Source organism: Anopheles arabiensis, chromosome 3, assembly GCF_016920715.1.
Source record: "Anopheles arabiensis isolate DONGOLA chromosome 3, AaraD3, whole genome shotgun sequence".
Classification (NCBI taxonomy): Eukaryota; Metazoa; Arthropoda; class Insecta; order Diptera; family Culicidae; genus Anopheles; species Anopheles arabiensis.
The window spans coordinates 93,730,104-93,751,126 of record NC_053518.1 but is presented as its reverse complement, the minus strand read 5'-3'; the positions used below and the strand labels follow the sequence as shown (position 1 = coordinate 93,751,126).

The 21,023-nt window shown below is 46.5% G+C and overlaps 2 protein-coding genes across 2 annotated transcripts; one reads left to right on the top strand and one right to left on the bottom strand.

Annotated features, from left to right (window-relative positions):
* The first annotated feature begins 18,705 nt into the window (after positions 1-18,705).
* Positions 18,706-19,391, top strand: LOC120903920 (splicing factor YJU2-like). The gene is made up of 2 exons (XM_040313593.1): positions 18,706-18,838; positions 18,903-19,391. Exons 1-2 carry the CDS (start codon positions 18,785-18,787, stop codon positions 19,227-19,229), a joined length of 381 nt encoding a protein of 126 aa, XP_040169527.1. The 5' UTR covers positions 18,706-18,784; the 3' UTR covers positions 19,230-19,391.
* Positions 19,307-20,670, bottom strand: LOC120903919 (splicing factor YJU2). Its single transcript, XM_040313592.1, has 3 exons — positions 20,573-20,670; positions 19,939-20,507; positions 19,307-19,867 (listed from the first exon to the last, which is right to left on the bottom strand). The coding sequence occupies exons 1-3, from the start codon at positions 20,594-20,596 to the stop codon at positions 19,414-19,416; spliced, it is 1,047 nt and encodes a 348-aa protein (XP_040169526.1). The 5' UTR covers positions 20,597-20,670; the 3' UTR covers positions 19,307-19,413.
* Positions 20,671-21,023: the final 353 nt, after the last annotated feature.

Genomic DNA, 21,023 nt, shown 5'->3' with positions numbered 1-21,023 from the left:
TCCAACCGTGCAAGCCCGATCCTCCCTGCTGTCAAACGATGAGGTTGTAGTATCGAAAGGTGGACCAGCAACAAAAAAAAGCCATCACACCGACTAAAAGTACTCTACAATACGCGAACGATTCGTACAAAGCGCACCAAGGGGAGATGGGAAGGAATCACAATCACTCTGCTCCGAAAAGCTCCGAAAAGGAATGCCATTCGAACTGAAGGTGAAACCGATGATTGACACAACAGTGTGAGTGTGTGTGTGTGTGTGTCTGTGTGCCGATTTCAAATCCGCAACCGAAGTACGTGACGGCGAACCGCGCGAAACGCCTAGCGATGCAAATCAAGCGAGATTTTGATGGAATTTCCCTTCGGTCTGTCCCCGTAGGCTGTCAGCGGATGGACTCTCCTTCCGGGGTTGGATCGTATGTCTTTAGAGGACAATTTATCACACACACACACACACAAACACACGTACACAGTCTCGGTAGATGGAGAGGTATTAATCCGCACGTCGTGATAAGCACCACTGCGCTGCGAGAGAAAGAAACCGAACCGACCCGGGGCTTTGACACTGACAGATGGGTTCGCGTGTTGTCGGCAGCGCCGATGTCATCCACCGTTGTGCAGGTCGATCATGATATTCCAGTGAGGTTCCGTGGCTGCGTACGCTGTTACGATGATCGTAATTTGGTACGTTTCATTTCTTCGGCGTGGTATCTTTTTTTTTTGGCTGCTCACACCGAATACGAAACGCGGAAATGTGCATCGAGCTGAAAACTTTGTTATCTCACGGTCGCGCTGATGGAGTGCAGGGCTAGTAAAATCGACGGAACATGAAATGGTTTTCCTCGAATGATTGAGGCATGCAAGATTTTGTCGGCAAACTCGTGGGGATTTTGATGTTTTTGCTCATCCGGCTCACTCGCACGACGAGCCATAAAAGCACGACAGATCGAAGTGCTTAAAGTGTGCTTTTCGTATGGTTGCTAGAGGATTGGTTTGTCCTTCGTCATGGTCCAATCGGGTGAAGTGTAATTGCTTTTACTTGTTTTTCAAGTGTTAATTTGTGTTGAAAATGAAAAAATTCAAATTATTCATCGTTTATAACAAATTTTAAACCAAAAAAAACGTTTGTTATGTACAACTACTGTAACTGTAAAATGGAGTCAAGGAAAAGCAAAAAAAAGTACACCACCATCAGCGACTTGTTTGGTTAACATTTCCCTAACACCATACGCACACAAACGACTGCAACTAGTTGCGGAGTTGTTTGCGAGAGGAGAGAAAAAAAAACAACCACCCCTGAAAGCGTTTCACAGCACTACTAACGCTCGTTAGTTCTGTTCTAACTCTTGTTTGACAGTTTACTCATGGCTCGTCGGCCCGAGGAAGCCATAAATTACACCCGATGAAGGCGAGGCAAAGAATCCTTCCATCGGGATTCTCATGCCCACGGGTTTGTTGTTGTTGTTCTTAGTGAGAAGAGCTTTCAGCACCACTTTCGCGTGGACAACCTGGAGCATTGCGGGACGACTATTTACACCAACAACCCCGCAGCACGCGGTAGCGCAACAGTGGGAATTTTAATTAAAATACTTCATAAAGACACACACACGAATGCCACAGCGAGTGGATTGCTTGTCCCGGGTTTTGTTTTTTCTTCTTCCTCCTTTCTGTTACTTTCCCCCATTTACCGGTGAATCAAGGCGACCGACGGGACGGAACAAGGAAGGATTAATGTAAAATTCGCGTTTTGCTGAACCGTAAGGACTGCTGAATGGAAGCGACACACACACATGCACACAAAAAAGGGAGAAAACTCTCCTCTAAATGCACACCGCTGACGGTGATAAATTTATTTCTCAACTAACAAGCACTCGTTAGCACAACTGGTCACTAATTTTGCTCTGCTATGCTGTTTGTTGTTTTCCCTGCAGCTTAGCGCCCACACGAAAGAGCAAAATCAAACCTCCCTCTTGCTCAATCAAACAATCCGAACCAAGCCCAACTCTGTATTTGTATCTTTTGAATAAACATTTCGGCGAACACGGGCGCACAAAGCCACAAACGACTTCGCCCGAAACCCGATTGTCACCGTCTCGGTGACGGTGGGCCATTTAATTTATTACAGCTCGGCAGCAGGATCATCACTGGCGGGCGACAGGGCACGTGCAACCAATATTTCCCTTCCACGAGTGCACAGCCACTTCAAAACGCACGTGAGCGGATGGCGGGAGAAGAAAAGAAGAAGAAAAAAAACAAGTCCGTTACACAAACTCACACACGCTTTTGCCTTCGTCACGTCAGCAGCATATGAACGAGGGTCTCTCGGGGGTGGTCTCATGCAGCTAAAGCTTAAGCTAAACATGATTCACATAAAGCCACACACACACACACGCACGCGGGCCGGGTGTCGAAGGACGATGACGAAGACGAAAGCAGCACGACATCGAACGAGGGCGCGTTCCGGAAAAGATGTGGATTCTGAATCGGAAACCCTCTTCGACAGGCCGCCGACCCGTCCGATCACCAACAGAGAGTGGCTCGAGATGAGAATGTCAAACGGCTGACATGTAAACGCCTGTGTGTGTGTGTGGGCTCCGGCTCAGCATTCACAGCATGTAGCAACCATTGAATAAATGATGGTGGCACCTCATGCATAACATATGTGTGTGGCCTTTTTGCCTTTTTGAGGTCGGGGCGCTTCTTGCAGGGAGGTTGGGGAGCGCCCTTTGAGTGCTCTTGCTTTTTCGTGTTTGTGTCTGTGTGGTTTACTAATTTTACTGCCCATTATGGAGCACCAGCTCGGCCCATTCCCGGCACTGGCCAGTGTTTATGTACCGGTGGCAATGGGCAGCAATATGTGTGTTAATGGACATTATGAAGCGATTTAAATGTATTTAGCAACACGCACGCAGCCCGTAAATTACACACCGGAAAAAGGATGTCCTGGTTTTGTTGCATGCGAAGCATCAACGCACAAATGGATTGCTATTGCTTATCAATCGAAGCACTTTATCGATCCGTCCTGCTACCACCATCAAGTGCCGTCCCTTGGGGGCACGGGTGGACAGCAAAGAAGCGAAGCTTTATGTTGTCGTAATGTTAATTATACACGACACGAGTTCACTTATCGATGAACCGTTTGATGTTGTGTGCTGATCAATGGAACCGCTCGACCGGACCGGGAGGAAAGCACACACACACACGGTTCTGATCAAAAGGACAGCTCGTTACAGTTTTCCTCGTCCGGCTAGTTTACGCCCGTAAGACGCAAGCGGACATGGATGTAATAAGACTCGAGGGTTGTCGTGGGACGGGGCACTCCACATTTTTGTGCTGTTGTAGTGTGTGTTGAGTACATCAATTACTTTATCCGCTGTTGGGCACCGATGCGATGAAGTGAGTTGATTTAATTACGCCCAAGGAAGAAACTCGAGCCACGATGGAGTCCAGCGATGGAAAAGCCATGGATGGTATTGTCATTATGAAGTGGAACTATAGTAATGTGTAATCGATCGCACGAACCTTTAATTACTAGAGAAATAGGAAACATATAGTTTTACGTTTAAAGTGAAGTACCTACAATTCAAAAAGACTATTTTTTGTATAATAAATTCATATAAATACTACAATGTTTTCCGCACTATTTAAAGGGCTTCATCCTATCCTACATTTAATCTTGTGCAACCCTCAACAATCTCTGTCAAGAACAGAGATGTGTCTTGTGTGGCCTTTTCTGAAGTGGCAACGCATACGCCGACGCGCCTCTTTGTATAGATCAAAGCCAACGCGCGGCCGCTTTTGTACGACGGTGTCGCACAGTGTCTAATTAATGCTAACATGTCATATCCTTACATGGGGGACGTACTTCCAACTGCACCTTCCCCCCCCACCCGTATATGCGGTTGTCCTTGAGCTACACCCGGATACATTCCGGCGGGAAATCCGTTCAACCGGCAGACCGCACGAGCGCTTTGCTAATTGAGTAATGGAGGTTGCCGTTGGGATGTAATTTGGTTCGTGTGTCGGCTGTTCTTCCTGCGATGTTTCTCAGACCTGCCTCTTTAGGTTCCGTGTACCCGAATTTGTTCTCACACCCCACGGATGCATTATTTAGAGCACATCGAAGGCAGCAGCGAGCGCGCCGTAACTTTTTCCACGAATTCACGTCATGCATCTTAAGAACCTGCGGTATCGACAACAACAAAAAATACCCCAGGCCCGCTCTAATTGCATCTACTACCCCTTCCGTTCCTCTGCATTCCCTTTCCCTGCAACACAAAAAAGCCCCCGCCCGGAGCGCATCGCACTGAAATGAAATTAAGATTTTTCCGCGTACACAGTGGCGCGAGGGGCAAATTAATCGACTGTTCTGCAATCGATTTTCCATTCCGCTTTTTGCACTACCTCCACGCTCACCGAGATTGAATCGCGTGGAGGTAGAAGAGAGCGGAAGATAAATTAGCAATTGCCCGCACGTACTGAAATGAATCCCGAAGCTTCACCGAAGAATGCAAGAGGCGAGGACTTGGGGCGCCCGATCCCGGGAGCAGGACAAAGTTTTTAGCGCTGAAGACGTGCTGGCAAACTGGCAAAGCAAAGCCCACGTGCATGGATGTATCGGGTAGTTGTAGGGTGTAGTTTTTCCTGCTGGAAAATCTTTCATACCTTTTGCCTGCCCGGGAAAAAGATTGCATTAAGCGCTTTAAAGGTGATGCGAACAAAAATGGGGGGAGGGTGAAAGAAAAACTTTCCTTCCTTCTTCCTTCCTTTTCCGAGCGATAAACGGCGCTGGAGGCTTAGCATTGATTTGGGGTTGCTCCTGATAGTGTGAAGAGGAAGAGCGGTTTTTTTTTATTGTTAGTTCCGGGTTTTCCCCCAGCATGCCTTTAAGTTGCTTCCTTTTGAGAACTAATCCTTGCTTCATTGGTGAACACTCTGCTCCTGCATTAAAGCTCTTCCATTTCAGCACGGGGAGAATTAAAGCTCCGCTTCCGTTCACCTGCGCGTGCTGCTGCAAGTGAAGACTTATGGTCAAGGCTAATGTCCTTCTAGACACGTACAGGCACACACTCACACATACAAAGTAGCACTCTGAGGCTCACTCAAGCCGTCCTTGGCCAAAACCAAATGTAACCGATCGCAACGCTGTGCCACGGAAGCGTGGAAAGCGAGCTCTTCTTACCCGATGACATATGCAGCTCGTACATGTTTCCGAACGGATTTCAATTAGCATCGCATTCACCGGTTCAGTCTCGGGGGCCGAGATTCATGCCGTGGGCTCGTGGCTCTCGTTCGGTCACGTACTGGCGATGATAATGGTAGCTATCGCAAGCCATCAGAGTAATGCAGTAATTTTCCCGCCTTCCTGCCATTGTTGGAAGCCTTCCCAATTGGAAGGCAGATGAGATGTGAAGCACTGTGAAATGGAACAGACACTTTGGAAAGGGAAACACTGTGTTTCATCCATCATTTGTGCAGCATTCGAAGCTACGTGCCTAATGCTGTGCTGTTCTCGATGTAGGTGTTGAATATGGCGCCGATTCGCAACCCAAAACCGTTGCCAAGGATGCCTTCTCAGACACATTTCAGTTGGAGTTGTGTATCTAGCCTGCTTCTTGTTCAGTGTGCATACTAAGCTTTAGGCGTTTTCAAAGTAAAAGAAGCTTTCAATGCACTTCCTGCACGCTGTAGCTTGCCCTGATTGAGACGCAGCGCTCGGTAGAAAGAAAAAGGGGTTCCATTCACAAGCTTCCGTGGAAAGAATAAGGATATCCGTGAGGTATTCATGGTAGCATAAATAAGCACACGTGCTTGCTCCATGCTCCCCTGTTTTGCACAGTGACTGAATCTATCTATTTTCGGTTTGCAGCGTTTGCGGTCGCCTTCTTTTCTCCCGATGATGAGCAAAATATCATCCCTAAAGCCCCACTTCACACTTCTACTACTGACACAGCGTGTCGCTCCTTTTTGGCTCACGACCTACCCATTTCCTTTCAAGCCCGTATGTGCAAGCGGGAAGAAAATGCAGAGAAAATATTAATCAACAGGACTCAGAGCTTGTTTACTCAGCACTCAGCACACTGGGAAGGAATGGGAAACGCTGTCGAGAGCCAGCGAAAGAGTTCATTTGCACGTTTACTGGCGCACACACACGAAGGAGGGAAAGCTTGCAAAACCGATGAGAGACACAGGGAAAAGGAAGTGCCGGGAAGGGAGCGCAAAATAAATACGCCGAAACTCATTAAGATCGGTACCGGGACGCGCTAGCGTTATCGGTTTTCGATCACAGCGAGAAACGGTTTCTCCGTTCGAGTTTCGCCTGCAGGGATCAAACGCGTACTCGCAGGGTTGCGGTGGTAGCGTTGGTGTTACGATGAATCAGCTTTTTAGACCAGCTTTCGGATGTGTTTCGATGAATTTACTTTTCGGTGAAATTTCTTTTCACATCCTTCAAGGCGATGCAATCAGCGTACGGAAAGGAAGTGTAATTTAATGATCGGTGTACGATTTAGGCTAAACTTGTGTGAATTATGACATAAATCAAGAACGGAGTTTAATGAGATACTTGTGTGCTTCATAATAATAAAAAGTTAAAATGCTTGTGAAAAAAACCATTCCAATTTGAATTTAACGAAGACACTATCTAGTTTGCATACATTCAGGCGTTTAATTCAAAGCGGATGAAACGTTTCCAATTTTACACATTTCATATCTATCATATTTGACTTGTTCAGACCTTATTGCGACCTTTCCAATCAAACCGGTGCCATAATCCTTTCCACACATGCCATTATCGTAACTCCACGGTTTATCCGGCGAAGATAAATTGCCATTTTATTTACCGACGCCTGTTCCGCATTCCTTCCAAGACCATTATCGACACCATTCGCCATTACTATTCGGTTGCGATCGTTGCGACATAAAAATGGAACAGGAATCGAGCTGGAACAATACACTCCAGGACACACACACACGCATTGGATACACATCCCTTAAGGTGGTGGCTCATTTTTATGGCATACGAAATCGATTCCAAATGTCACCATTCGTCAATCACGTGCAGAACAGGGCACCAGGCGGCTCCGTGGCAACCGTGGTGTGATTGTCGCTCCAAGAGGGACACGGAGGCGAAAAATAAAAGCACAAACACACAAACTGGCGAGAAAATGGCTCCGTTTGTAACACACACACATACACACACGTACCCATTGCCATGCCATGGTTGCGCTTTCATCTCGCCCGTTACAAATGGCCAATTTTTTCCATCCTCCGCAACGGTTGAATGTTGTTTCAATTTGTACCATGCCCTTTTTTGTGTGGCCCGTTTTCTTGGAGGGCATTTTCCTTCTTTTTTGTTTCGCTCTTCTTACGCTCCCCAGGAGATCAAGCCAAACTTTCATAATCCATCAGACGGCGTCCGTTAGCACAGGTTGGTTCTAGCGTGCGGAGAAGAGTATTTACGAGACGGCCCGGGAGTGTTTCGTCCTTTTTTTTTGCCACAACCAGCGTGTACCTTCCACCTTGTCACCGCCGATCGGTTCTTAATCGTAATCAATATTGACTTTTCGCTGTGACATATTAGCAGTAAGTAAGGTAATTGGAACGAGCTGCTACATTTGTCACAGCCGAGGGCTCACGTCGTTCTTTTCCCTCGAGTTTTGGGGTGTGGTTCGGGGAAGTTTTGTTTCTCGGTATGCGTCGTTTTGCTCAAAGTTGAAGTGAAACTTTTTCACCCCGAGACATTCTTTGTCAGACCGGGCTGTGTGCCAATGAGTGTAATATGATTTGTTTTTTTCGTCCAAAACGTTCGCCAAACTCTTTCTTCTCAAATGTGTTTTCTGCAGGATAAAAAACGCAAAACAAAGTAAAGAAAACCTTCCTTCCCCGAACCTGCGCTGTTGTTTTTGCCTATCCAGAATAAATGTTTTCCATACCACACACAGACACACGCGGCAAACTGCTAGCGGCATGGTGTGATTTCATTCTCATTTTCGGGCGAAAGGCTTTTCCAACTTTTTAACACATGCTGGTGAGACAGTGATGAAAGAAACTCCCCCCCCCAAACCAAAACCCACCCCGTTCGAGTTCCTGGAAGGGAGAACACAGAAAAACAAACAATGATAAAACCTGCAAACCCGCACACACGCACATATATGGAGCCCGACGTCGCTTTCGCATAAACAGACACACGTCGACGCGTTTGACGGCTGTCCGTGGCAACCTGTTTGCGTGAAAAGGTGTTATCAGATTACGTATATTGTTCCATCGCGCGCTTAAAAGGACGCTGTCACTTGCAGGAAGAATATGCAATGTTAAAAAGCTGTTATTTTTTTCAAAAATATGAAAAAAACGGCAACAAAAGCGAGCATTTTGTTGGTTGTGTGACAGGCGTTTCCTGTTAAATGGAATAATTTTGAGTCCAATATTCGAATGCATTATAGTTCAATTTGTTCGCCTTTACGATCGGTGTAAAAGGTTTAAAATGTCAATGGAAACAAAGCATCCTCTTCTCGACGGATAGTAAACATCCCTCACATGAGCTTGGCAAAACAGTTTCACGAATGAAATGAAATGCGACGCTTCGATGCGAAAGGAAATTATTTACAAACATTACGCAGAAGCTACACCATTTGGCTTTTCCACCCGAAATAGATCCATTACATCCGCGAATGGCAAATGTCAAACAGTGCCGGAAACGGGAAATTAATACCCCACGTAACGGTGAAATAAAACATGTTGCAGCAGCGGAATCGGGATGGAATTTTGAATATGCAAAGCATTAGCGCAAACGCACCGGAGCAGTGTCGTACTGTTGGGAAGCGTTTGTGACAAGAATCTCGTATCCAGGGTATGCGAAAACAAAAGGAAAAGAAACAAACCTACAAACAAACGAACGTCGTCGTCGTCGTCGTGGTCGGGCCCGGATGATATGCAGATTATGACGATGATGCCAAGGATCTGAGCAATGAAGAACCACTTTATGCACCGGGAACACATCAAGAAAATGGAAATGCGCTCCCACGGGAATATAGCTACAATTCCCTTCCCACCCTACGTTAGTTCTAGTCCATCTACAAGAGCAATAAAACATGAGTGTCACGAGTCGTTTGAGGCATGCTTTCTTTTGCTGTGATTTTGCTATTCCATTTATCTTATCATGAGAAAAGGGGTGGGAGAGGCAAGGATCTACAAATGAGCGGTGTGAGGAGGGGAGGGAAACGAGGGCAGGAGACAATCGAAACACAACAAGCTGAAATGGATATGGCATTCCCCGGGAGGCTTTTGTAGGGCGACTCCATTTCGTCTTTTCAATCAAGCCGTTGCGAGCTGATCGGAACGGAACGGGGAATGAAATTGCAACGCTTGGGGGAAATTATTACTTTTTGTTGTTTTGTATCGTTATTCGCCCCGAACGCACCCTTAGTGGCTGCTCGTGTACAAAGAAATACGGTTGATATTTACAAACGGCACCGCAAGATTCTGTACGCTTTCCTTAGGCGCTTCTGTGTGTCTGTCCCAGCGGCGCACGGCGGGAACGCACGATCGGGGGCTGATTGGAAACTCAATTCTGTTCCATCAAGAATGGAATTGGAAACAGATATTGCTATTAGTACTTGCTAGTATTTGGGTAGACTTTGTTGGTCCTTTTCCATTCGTTGTTTTTTCTTACAAGTTTAATGAAAACCAATTGGTTGCCGTTTTTTGGGAGCTTTGTACTATTGTTACAAGATTTTTCGGATTATAAGGTTGGAAAGGAATTAGCTGAGAATAAAATAAAACAGCTATTCATTTGAAAAGGCTTCAGAACGCTAGTTGCTGAACACGTTGCATACTTTAAGGCGAACAATTCACTTAGTACTCCTTCCATTAATACGCCTGAAGTTATGCAATTTCGTACGCTCTTTTTTGAACCATTCAATCTATTATCCGTTTAATCTAAACGCACTGCACGGTGTCGTTTAGCAAATTTCCCATTCCTATGCATGCGCATGGAACTAGTTTTCCAAACTATGGCGAACTACGAAGGAGATTATCGAGGATGGAGTGAAACCCCTCCCCGAAACCACTGCAACGGTTCAACCAAATAGTTTCGGCCAACTCGGCCAATAACGACCAACGGTCGGCTCCGGTCCCTGTCCCTCTTCTTCATTGATTGTGAAACGATTCTACAGGCATCTCACACGTGTGTTCGGTTCGGTGTGAAAAATAATTTCACGTGCTACGTGTGAGCTTTTCCTTCAGTTTCGATCGGCGTCCTTTTTGGCTGGCTAGAACAAAACAAAAAACCCACCCCCACGCCAGCGTGTGGGATGATGTGCTTTTTCTTCTTTAGCAATCGAATTTCAGCTCTATTTCAAACTCGATTGTTTTTCCGTTTGAATTGTTTGGCATTGCGGCGTTGCTGCCTTCGCTGCCGTAACACACTGCCGTGGGAGCCTCGAAGATTCGAAATGGCAATTGTCAATTTCTGATTTTATTTCAGATTGTTTGTTTTCGCTTTTGTTCTGGTTTCTTCCTTCCCCTTCGGGGCACGATCGCTGTCTCTCGTGGTTGTACGTTTTTGTGGTCCCTTTTTTTGTTCATTTTTTTGGTGTTGCTACTGCCCCGCTGCATTCTCTATCGTAGTTTGAGAGAAACTTTTTACCACCTTTGCTTCATTTTACCACCGTACTTTCAACTTTCTCGCCACCAAAGCTCGCGCACGCTGGAAAATCCATTGCAATTATCATCAGTCTCGCTCCTGCTCGTCGAACTGCCTGCTGTTTTTGGCAATCGGCAAACTCGAACGCGAAACAGTCGCAAATGCACCCCGAAATGGAGTCCCAAACTATGCGCTGGCGTTGTGTTGAGTGGTGGTGTGGCGGTGAGGTGAAAATTAGGTTCCGTTCACACCAACACGCCAACGCCATCCCTTCTTCCTTCACCATCCTGAAGAGTGCGCGCTCTGGTGCTGTAAATCCTACCCGCGAGCGATAAGTGAAAAGTTCGGAAAAAGGGTTGAGCGGAATTTACCACCCCGTCCGCCTCGTTTTGGGGCCACTTTTTCGGTTGCTTTCTTTCGTTTCAGTGGCGCATTTAGGTGCTGGGTGCTAATGTGTGTGTGTGTGTGCCGATTTTTACTGCTTCATTTCGGAGCTACAATTTTATTGTTTCGAATCACGCCGCCACCCCGACGAAGGAATGGAAAAAAAACTGGGACCTGTTTTTTGTTGTTGCTGCATTTTGGATGGATGGTTTTTTGTTGTTGCTGTGTGCGAAAGCTTTACACCGACTTTGGAGCGAGTTTTGGGCAAGGGAAACGTGCAACTTTTTCGCTTTTTGAAATGCAACATTTCGAGCATGGAATGCAGGCAAAAGTTTTATCCAGCGCGTTGCTTCAGGGTACATACTTTTTTGTGTGTGTGTTGCTCTCACTGTGTGTGCGCTGAAGTAGCCAAATTCGAGAAGCACCATGGAGCATGAAAAACAATCCATTTTTCTCCCCCATACGCTGCGAAGGTACTTTTTTGTGTATGGGTAAAAGTACATCAAACAAACGCTTCTACCCGCTGGGGCGTATTTTGATGAAATAAATTTAAAATATGAAAGTATGAATTAATGGTGCCCGATGGAGATACTGTGCTAAGCGTTTGCCTTTTTTTTTTGGTAAAATACTTTACATCCTTTAATGAGGCTATATTTAAATAGTTTTCATGAAAGTAGAAATTTTCCTAGAAAAGGCGCACAATTTCTGCTCTCGTACTCATAACCGCAAATCTGTGACTCCACAGAGTATAAAGCTAAACTGTCTAACCGCACACTCCGAACTAAATACCTTTCCAGGAAATGAGATCCTGCCTCAAACTGCTATTGAATTTGGTGGTTGAAGAGAATAATGGATTTCCCTTTAAGCTCACGCTTTCCACACTCATTTGAATCCCCTTCATTTAAAGTTTTCCTGCAGCGTTTGCACTTTTACGGACAACTGTGTGCCGGTTTTTTCCCCTTTTAATTTTTGCTCTGCTCGCCACTACCCAGCCAGGGGAAGGTGTTTGAGTCACAAAGCTAGTTTAAATGCGGAAAAGTGCTTGCCATTTCCAAATACGGAGCACACACCAGCACAAAGCTGGCTATTGAACATACAGCACACATTAGTTGCAGTTCTGGAGCTGCATTCTCGCCACAACCAGCCAGCAAATTGGGTCCACAATTCTGGGAAAAGCGCGCTCTCTCACGCTTTCCTTCCATGAAGCAAACGCTGTGACGGGGTTGGGGATGAAATTAATTAGGCCCAAATTCCTGGCTACCTCCCCGGAACCGACGATGTCCACACACACACACCCCGATTCGAATACGTTTGTCGTCTGATTTCGGTTGAATCGAGAGAGAGAGAGAGAGAGTGAAGTGGCTTTAATTAAATTTTACTGCCATCAACCCTAGAAACGGACCGTGCTGGACGTTGGACAGGATGCAGCCGGCAAGTAAGCCGAACAGCAGCAACTTTGCAACTGTTTCCAACTCGAAAACTGAACCACTGAGCTGGTCACATGCAGGCAAGGAAAAGCGTTCGAAAGGAATGTCAAATTCCTCGGCATCAAAATCAAACATTCCCAACAACCTGCTGGTTGCCTGGTTGCCAAAAGGTGTGTCCTATCAGGTGCAGGCACCAGCAACAACACACGAAGTTGACAGAGAGTTTTTAATTCCGGCAACGGCGAAAATGGCAAAACCTTTCTTTTTTTCCCCTGGCAGTCGTTGATGATTTACAGGCATGAGTTTTGCACGTTCTTGCTCCTGCCTCACTCGTCTGATGAAAGCGTCTTCGGTGGGCCGGTACCAATTTAAAGCCTTCCACAGTGTTGCACAGCGCGCTTTGCATATTCCGTTTGTGCGCTAGCGGAATGTGTTTGCGAAATCCATTTCGTATGATTAAAATGACGACTTTGTTTGACTTTAAGCTTCTCCGCACGTTCGCCCATTTGTTTGAACCGCTTCTGCTTCGAATCGGTTTCCCTGGCCAGCAGCGAACAGTTGCCAGAGGGGTTTCCCCGTTTTTCGAAATCCTGCCGAAATGATGAATCTGCTTGCACGCTGCAATGAACGAACGACTTTTCACCGTGCACATTTGTCATCGTCATGAACGGAATGAGTGGCGGATGGAGGGGGTTCTGTGAGGGGAAAGAAAGTGCAGGAAGTGCAGTTTTTGTGGCAGCCGGAAGTGGCTCCACCACCGCCCAGTAGCTTAGACACTCTCGGGCTGCGCGCACACAGGAGACAGCCAATTCAGCAGGTGAAGATTTATCGTATCAAACCGCGGGACCATTTGGTTGGAGTGGTGGCTCTGCGGGGAAAAGGCCGGTGAAGGTATCCGGTTTCTCCCCAATCCAAGGCTGCTGCACCACCGTACACGCTCATATATCACCCACACAGACGCGAGTGCACTCATCTGCAAGCCAAGTGCTTTGGTGTTGCGTTCGCTCGCAAATTCTCCCCTAACCGGATTTACACAGTCACAATTTGTGCGCGATTTTTGTGTCACCAGAAGCAAAAAAAAAAGAAGCTGAACCAGAAGAAAGGCGAACCTTAATGATGAATGGGATGTACGTTGCATATTACCAAACCATTCCCTATCCCTTTTCATCCTTCCTATGGGTTGATAATTAAAACCGAACCCGCGCAGGATTCGGTCGTGTTTTGCGTCGCTGCACGTGATTCAAGCTGACAGTATTGTAGATCACATCAAGCAGGAGAAGGGTAAGGGAGAACTGCAGGCTTCAACACCTTCTTTCGTCTGCCTCTCGCACTCGCACTCGAGTGTTTGCGATGTCCCACGACAAGCCAAACGGGGGATGGATTATTTCATCCGGAAAAGTCGTTCGCACGGCAAAACACCGCCAAAGTCGTTCTCGCCCCGTACGCACTGCACTGGAAGCGATTAGCTTGAAGGCGGTGTACGGTGGGATACGGTTTTGGTTAAAATGGCAAGACAAAAGTAACATCATTAATGATGAAAATTCAAGCTACTAGATGTAGAATATTATGTACAAAGAACGTTTACTTATGAGCTTTCATTCCCCTCTTACGTAATATGCGCCTAAAGTTATGCAATTTTCACATCAAAATCACCTAATGAGCGTTTCGTAGCATCACTGCAGCTGTAGTACAACCGAAACAAAAAGCACAGATGCGTAACAATTCCTCAAAAATTCCTACACAGCTTTTGACGGCTTGTTAGTCCAATTTTTCCCCACTGTCGGATTCGGCAGCAAATCTACGGATAATTCGACACGAGCCTTCTGCCGGCACGAAAACGGCTCCACCGGTGGAAGCTGTCGTCATCATCATTAGGATTCTCGGCCTCCCAAGTGAACGTTTAGAGCGTATACCTCCCCTAGCTCCCTATTTTTGGAGGGAACAGAAAGCCGCACGTACCGGGAACGGTACCGTTGACAACGGCAAAGCGACGCAGCAATTTATTTCAATTTTCCGGTGACTAATGTTAACGCTTTTCCCCCATTTTCCCGGTGCGTCGAAGCGATGCACTGGGGCGTGTGAAAAGCTGTACGCACGGAAGAAATGCGCACTGGTGTGGTTGGTTTTGGTAGTTGGCAAAATATTGAAGGACCCTGCTTCGGGGTACTTCACGGCAACGTGCCTGCAACTGATATCGATGGATGATGGGATAGCTTCCATGCTCTGCCTCTCTCTGTCTCTATCCGTTGTCTTCTCTGTCCGAAAAAGCATCAGCGTTACACTGGAAGCCGGATCGTACCGATTTTGCTTGGGAAACTAGTTCCGGCTTCCTGATTTACGGACAGTGCACCGAGTGTCCGCTCAGCAACAGGCCGGATAATTCAACGTATGATAAGCGGATAGAGCGGGTGTTTGAGTGTATCACGCTTCAGAGGCTTGAGTTGAGTTGCGTTGGAATGATAGTCACACTCGGGCAATAACTTTGTGGAAATGCATTTTCATCAGCGCACAATGATAGGGGAAAGGTGTATCGTTGGATATGTACCGTTCGCTCTAAGTATGGTTTGCATCTTCGTGGGAAAATAAACTTACAGGGTGGACTGTTTGTTCGATGTACGTGCAACTCCCGTAGTACAATGTTTATTGCTCACACGTTTATCCTCATTTTTGTATCATTTATCATTTGCAAAATTTCTAATTTACTCGCTACAAAAGAAGAATGTAAAAAGAATATTTCTCCGAGCATCAATCTTCTGAAGCACGATGCTCTTATTAGCAATAAATGCCCGTCCTATTGTTTCATAGTTTGCTGTAATCCTCTACTTTGTTTATTGCACACATCCAAGGGGAGAAAAAAACGCTTACACGATCGATAAAACCACCTCCTTAGGTACAACGCTCCATTAGACCAGCATGGACAAATTTGGATCAAAATATTATCTGTTTTTCGGTGTGCGTGTGTGTTACAGGCCTTCTTTGCTCTTCCGTACACTTACACGCCTCCCTCCAACAACTATTAATCTTGTGCAGTGCACTTACATCCACCTCACTCCGGTGGAGCAGCACAGTATTAAGCTTTATCCGGAGCTTTATCCAAGGCGGAGTAAACAAGCATGTACCGTACCGGCCACCGTTGTGATGGATGGATGGACAGTGAGTGTTTTATATGAATGACAAGATTTAGCATTTGATGTCAGACGACGACCATTAATCAACCCACTTCCGAAGCGCACAACCTGTGGCATCGGGCTTCCTGTTGCGCGCCCCCGGGGGTATTTGGGGCCTGGGTGGTAGTAGAGGTGGTGAAAAATGGGGTTTATTTATCTGTCGGAAAAGAATCTACGCTTCCCCCGCGCTGCGGTGAATTGGAAAGAAACAGCATGATGAATGTTTGTGAGAATGCATGTTTCAACGTGGTACGGTTGCAAGACACAAAACGAGTGCTATGCTTTGCGGGTTGCATACTTCTAGGCGTTTTATTCAAAAACGTTGTTGATCCGGTTCGAAATCAGTTTTTCTTTGTTTCAACGTTGAACTAACACATCGTTTATAATCCCTGTCCAATAATTTAACCACTTTCGTGTGGCTTTCGTTCGAGCAGCTAAGCTTGCCCACCAATAAAACTATCGCACGCACCAATCTATCGAAGCGCGAATTGCACACTGTTAGGCAACCTTCACGCACGTAAGCCACAACCGCAACAAAGTCCGCTAACCGACGAAATTCTCACTACGCATCCGAGCCAGCCATCAAGTGCACTCGTGCGGACGGGCACCAGCCTTGTGCATTAGAAGGCCCCCGGTTGCGGTGGCCGCCCTCGAAAAGCGCACAATCATCGGGCCACCTCCCGGCCGGGTTCGGCCCAATCATTCGGAAATATTAAAATGCGTTGACAGGTGCTTTCATTATTTTGCGCACAAAGTGCATTCTCCTGCAGGCGAGCGGAACAGCGGATCAAGAAGGTCGGCGCACCGAATGCGGCTCGCGGGAGAGGAGGGAAGGGTTTTTGCGGTTCACCGGGCAGCTTAAAATAGTGTGGAAAAAGGGTTTTTGGTACGTACCGTGTGTGTGTGAGTGTGTGTTTGTGGGTTTGATGTCGAATAGTATTAAAATAATTGCAAACCACAGCGAGAAAAGTGCTCACTCCAGAGGGTGGGCCCGCGCGGACTGGTCGCTGCGGTGGCTCGAATTCCACAGCCATGCCAGAAGGCCAATGTGATGGAAAATCATCTTTCCGGTTCGATGCGAAAACGCTCATTTGCGTTTCATTAAATGAGAGCAAGCAGTGGGGTGGGGGGAGGCCAGCGTGATGTTTGGCGTTTTGGCAGGTTTTCGGGTCGAAAAGGCAACCGCATGTGTTTCCCTCCCTCCGGCGTGGCAGTCCGGGCGATAATGAACTTCCGAGCCGGTGGTGAATGTAAAGCGGTTAATCGATGGGTGAAGATGAAACATTTTTGTTGTTGTGGGACGCATCATCCTGTAAGTAAATGAAGGGGGGAAACGAAATTTAAACATTTTTCACTTCAATAATATATACAATGAATGGTAAATGCTATTGTTCAACGTTACATTGCCTAGCAGACATCATACCTATCATGATCTATATGCTGTGAGCTATAGACCATTGCATTACCTTCTCCTGTACATGGTTGTTGCTGGTTCACATACCTATGCGGTGCTATGAGTGTGTAAAATCAGCAAATTATGCTCACTGGATAAATGGGCTGGAAACATCCGCCGGACATGGTCCACAACATATTACATTCCACGGTAATGGGCAAGATTTGTGTAATTGATGCACTCTCTGGTATCTTGTGGAATGGTTTTATCGCGAAATTTTGCCCGCTTTGTGAAGCACGAAACCTTCGCCCATCTTTAACGATCCCCAAGCAAGCCGAATTTGGAAAGTATTGGTTTCATTTTAATGGCATACCGTCCTGTGCACGATGAATGTTGGCAAACACAACGCCACCTGCAGTTTATTGGTCTCGCGGGTGGTTGAACGGTTGAACCTCACCGGTTCCGGTTAAGCCGGTCAGAAGCGGGCGCCCGAGTACGATCGATTGCAAGGAAGAACAAAAAAAGGCGCAAAACAAACAACGAACACGCGAACCCTTTTATCCTGCGGGTGCACCGGGCTGCTGGCAAACTATTTTCCCCTCTGTTGTTGTTGTTTGTGCGCTGTGCAGAAGAAAGAATGTTTATTAACAACGGGGAGAAACAAAAACACCCAACCCCGGATCCAGTGCCAGCGGCCGAACTCAAACAAGCGTGTTAAGCTATGAATATGGTATTGGGAATGGCGGGTGGGAGAGGGTGGCCATTCGTTTTAATCATCTCGTACGCAAAACTATTCGCGACCCACATACACACATACACGTCATACGCTGTACGCGACACACATACACGTGCGGATTGTTAGAGAGAGGGAGAGCGAGTGGAAGCCCGCATGAATCATAAATAAAATGAGCAAGCGTGCCGTTTTTCACCTTTTGTCGCTTTAACCACGTACGGGTGCATCTTGCATTAATGGCTTGTTGTACGGTTGTTGTGCAAGTCAGAAGGGTATAAAATTACCTAAAAGCAAAACGAAACAAAAATACTATTAAATAAATATAGAATATAACTTATGGCTTTTTGAAGCGTTCCGTTCTACAGTGAAATACCGCAAAATCAAGAATTCTTTTCTATTTTCCTGCCAATCGTTGCCTTATCTCGTCTCATTTTAACAACAGTCCGGCGAGCTGCACCCGTTGCAAAAGGGTTATTTCAATTTATGCTTTCATGCATGTGTCGGCTTCTTTTTTGTTTTGCTTTTTTGGCCCCAATCCATCCGATGTGCCGATGCTGAGGCCTGCATTATGCAGACAATTTTCCCCCAAAACCGAGCGGCGCATAAATCATGCATATCAACATCGGGTTCGGGATAGTTCGCTCGTACGATCAGCTGCCCCGTGCTGGGCGACAGCATGAGAGTGGTAAAGTTATGACTTGTTGTACGTCGCTCTTCATCTTTAATTCGACACAACTGGCAGGCACAACGCACAGGCACTGGGAAGCAATCATGCAGCAGAAATTAATAATTTAATTCCTGCCACCCCTTAACACGGGTATGATCGGTTTGCGCTTCTGTATGCACCCTGCCTGACTCATCGAAAAACGTGCGAAAAGTTAAAAACGATGATGAGATTTTACCTTTTTTTGTTTCTCAACCCTTCTCCATGAATACGGATTTATAAAGCAGCACAATAAGCCGCGTGATAACAATGTTGCACTGTGTACGTTGACGCCTATATAAGGTAGAACGCAAGCTGCATCTCTGGTACAACTGCTAAATGATGTCGTTTGATCTAGAGTCGGCTGAAATGGATCAAGTAGCTAGGTATACGGTGAGTAATTAATGTAGCTAAATAGTGATTAATTTTACAGTGCAAGCATGCGTTACTATTGCAGGAAAATCTTATAGAAGAAATGACGCCAACACTCGAACTTGCCAGTTATGCGGTGCCGTTTGACATGCGATGCCTTAAATGCAACGAGCATATTCCGAAAGGTGCAACGTTTCCAGCGCGCGAAGTCGATAGTTCTTGTGCTTTCATGGATGAGTTAACAACATACTTTAAGTGTGTGCATTGCAACAATGAAATTGTGGTCCGTTATACTTTGTACGACGGATGTAACGATTCCCAAACAAAGCTCATCAAAGGAGCCGTACAGGTTCTGCTGCCGGAACAGCAAACCAAACCGAAGGAAAGTGAACCTAGCTCAGAGAAAAGCTAATGTAAACTACCCTCAGGTGTCATCATGGCATTGTTTCTACAAGGCAAAATTAAATAACAAATTAAGAGAAACAACGATTTTACCTTATGCCGTGCGACAACGTTGTATTCAGTGGACGGGCCGCATACGGGGGGCTGATAAAAGCTTTGTTTCGAAACCGTGTCACAATAAAACTGCCCTTTGTTCAATTCTCATCCGATCCTTCGTCACTGTCCGAGTACGCTCCGAGCAGACCCAAGCTTCCGATGCCACTGCTTCCTGTTGCTGCGGTTTGGCTCACTTTTGGCTCCAGCGCTGGTGACTGTTGACTAGCCGATGTGCCCTGCCCTGTCACGCTGGCCACCGGCGGGGGCGCTTTCGGTGGTGGCATTTCCTTCCGCTTGACTACCAAATTGCTGAGCGTTGTCTTTTTCACGCCGATGCTGAAGTTGTCTAGTTTGCGGGCCTTGCTGGTGGCAAACGATGGTGGCCCGTTCGTGCTGGCTGCCGCTGAGGTGACTGTGGAGGTGCTGCTCGGCCTACTGCCTTCCGATGTCGTAGCCGTGGTGGCTTCGTCCTGTTTTTCCTCCTTAACCTCTTCGACAATAATTTCCGACGCTACTCGCTTTACGGTCGGTTTGTTTTGAAATTTTATAGATCTGAAAAAGAAATCGTTCCGTTCAGCAAGCGTTAACAACATTCAATACTACCCCATTCGGCTTCCTCTTACTTGATGTACTCCTCATCCTGGCGCTCCAATCGTTCCTCACGCTCGCGTATACTCTCCGACCGGTCAAACTGCTGCAGCATACTGTCGTAGTCGATGTCCTGTTGGCGGCGGTTCAAGTCCCGCAGCTCCTCCAGCGATTCCAGCAGCTCGATCTCGTTCCTCGACTGTTGCGTTCGGTTCTCGAGCAGCTTCATCGGATTGGTCGCTTCCTCTTCGCGCGCTTCCTCCTCCTCCCGCCGGGCCTGCTCCTCTGCCAGCTTGAGCGCCATAAAGTTGCGCGTCGCTCCCGCCTCAATCTCGTAGTCGGTGTTGCGCGGGTCCGTCTTGAACGAGATCTCCTGCAGGCAGCGCGTACACTTGATGTAGAACCGATAGATCCGGATGCCGAGGTAGTCTTCGTTTTCTACGTCCTCCTTGCGGGCGTTAAACTTTTTCCCTTTGTAGATGTACTCTCCGCAGGTCACGCAGCGCATGTTGAACGGTGCCATCAGCCGGACCGTGTACTGTCGATTCTTTGGCAGCTTCACCCGCGGGATTTTCGACGGATCAAAGTCCGGCGGGTAATATTTCTACAACATAACAATCGATTAGTTTGTAAAGGCACTCGAAAGGGTGGAGGATTATAAAAACTTACGTTTAAAACTTTTCTTTCCGACATTTTTTAGCAAATTCAGCACCGAACTACAAGCGGAATGTTTGTTTACGTTTCCGTTACACTCTACAATGACAGGCTGGACCACAATTGTGTCTTGACAGCAGGTATGCATGATTTGACGTTTCAATTCGGTGGAGATAAATTTCAACTGAAATATTTCATCATAAGCACACAATTTTACAAACGGCATTTCGGGAACTTGACAGCAATTCATGATAACTTTTGATGATAAACAATTATTTAAACATGGATAAAACATATAAATGTTTCCCTTTTAGATGGGATGTTGAGCTTTTTTTTGTTTTTACTTTTCTTGCCATATGGCGTATCGTTCAGCTAGCTGCGCTCGTGAAAGCTTTCATTTAAACGGATGCAGCCAACTACAGGGTGACCATAACATTTTGTTACGGTATTTGAAAATTATCATGCT

Bases quoted from the DNA above. Each gene is read 5' to 3' on its own strand.
- LOC120903920 (XM_040313593.1), top strand. From the start codon at position 18,785: ATGATGTCGTTTGATCTAGAGTCGGCTGAAATGGATCAAGTAGCTAGG. The intron at 18,839-18,902 runs GTGAGTAATTAA...TTACTATTGCAG, and splicing joins ATCAAGTAGCTAGGTATACG to GAAAATCTTATAGAAGAAAT.
- LOC120903919 (XM_040313592.1), bottom strand. From the start codon at position 20,596: ATGTCGGAAAGAAAAGTTTTAAAC. The intron at 20,508-20,572 runs GTAAGTTTTTAT...GTTATGTTGTAG, and splicing joins CGGAAAGAAAAGTTTTAAAC to AAATATTACCCGCCGGACTT. The intron at 19,868-19,938 runs GTAAGAGGAAGC...TTTCTTTTTCAG, and splicing joins CAGGATGAGGAGTACATCAA to ATCTATAAAATTTCAAAACA.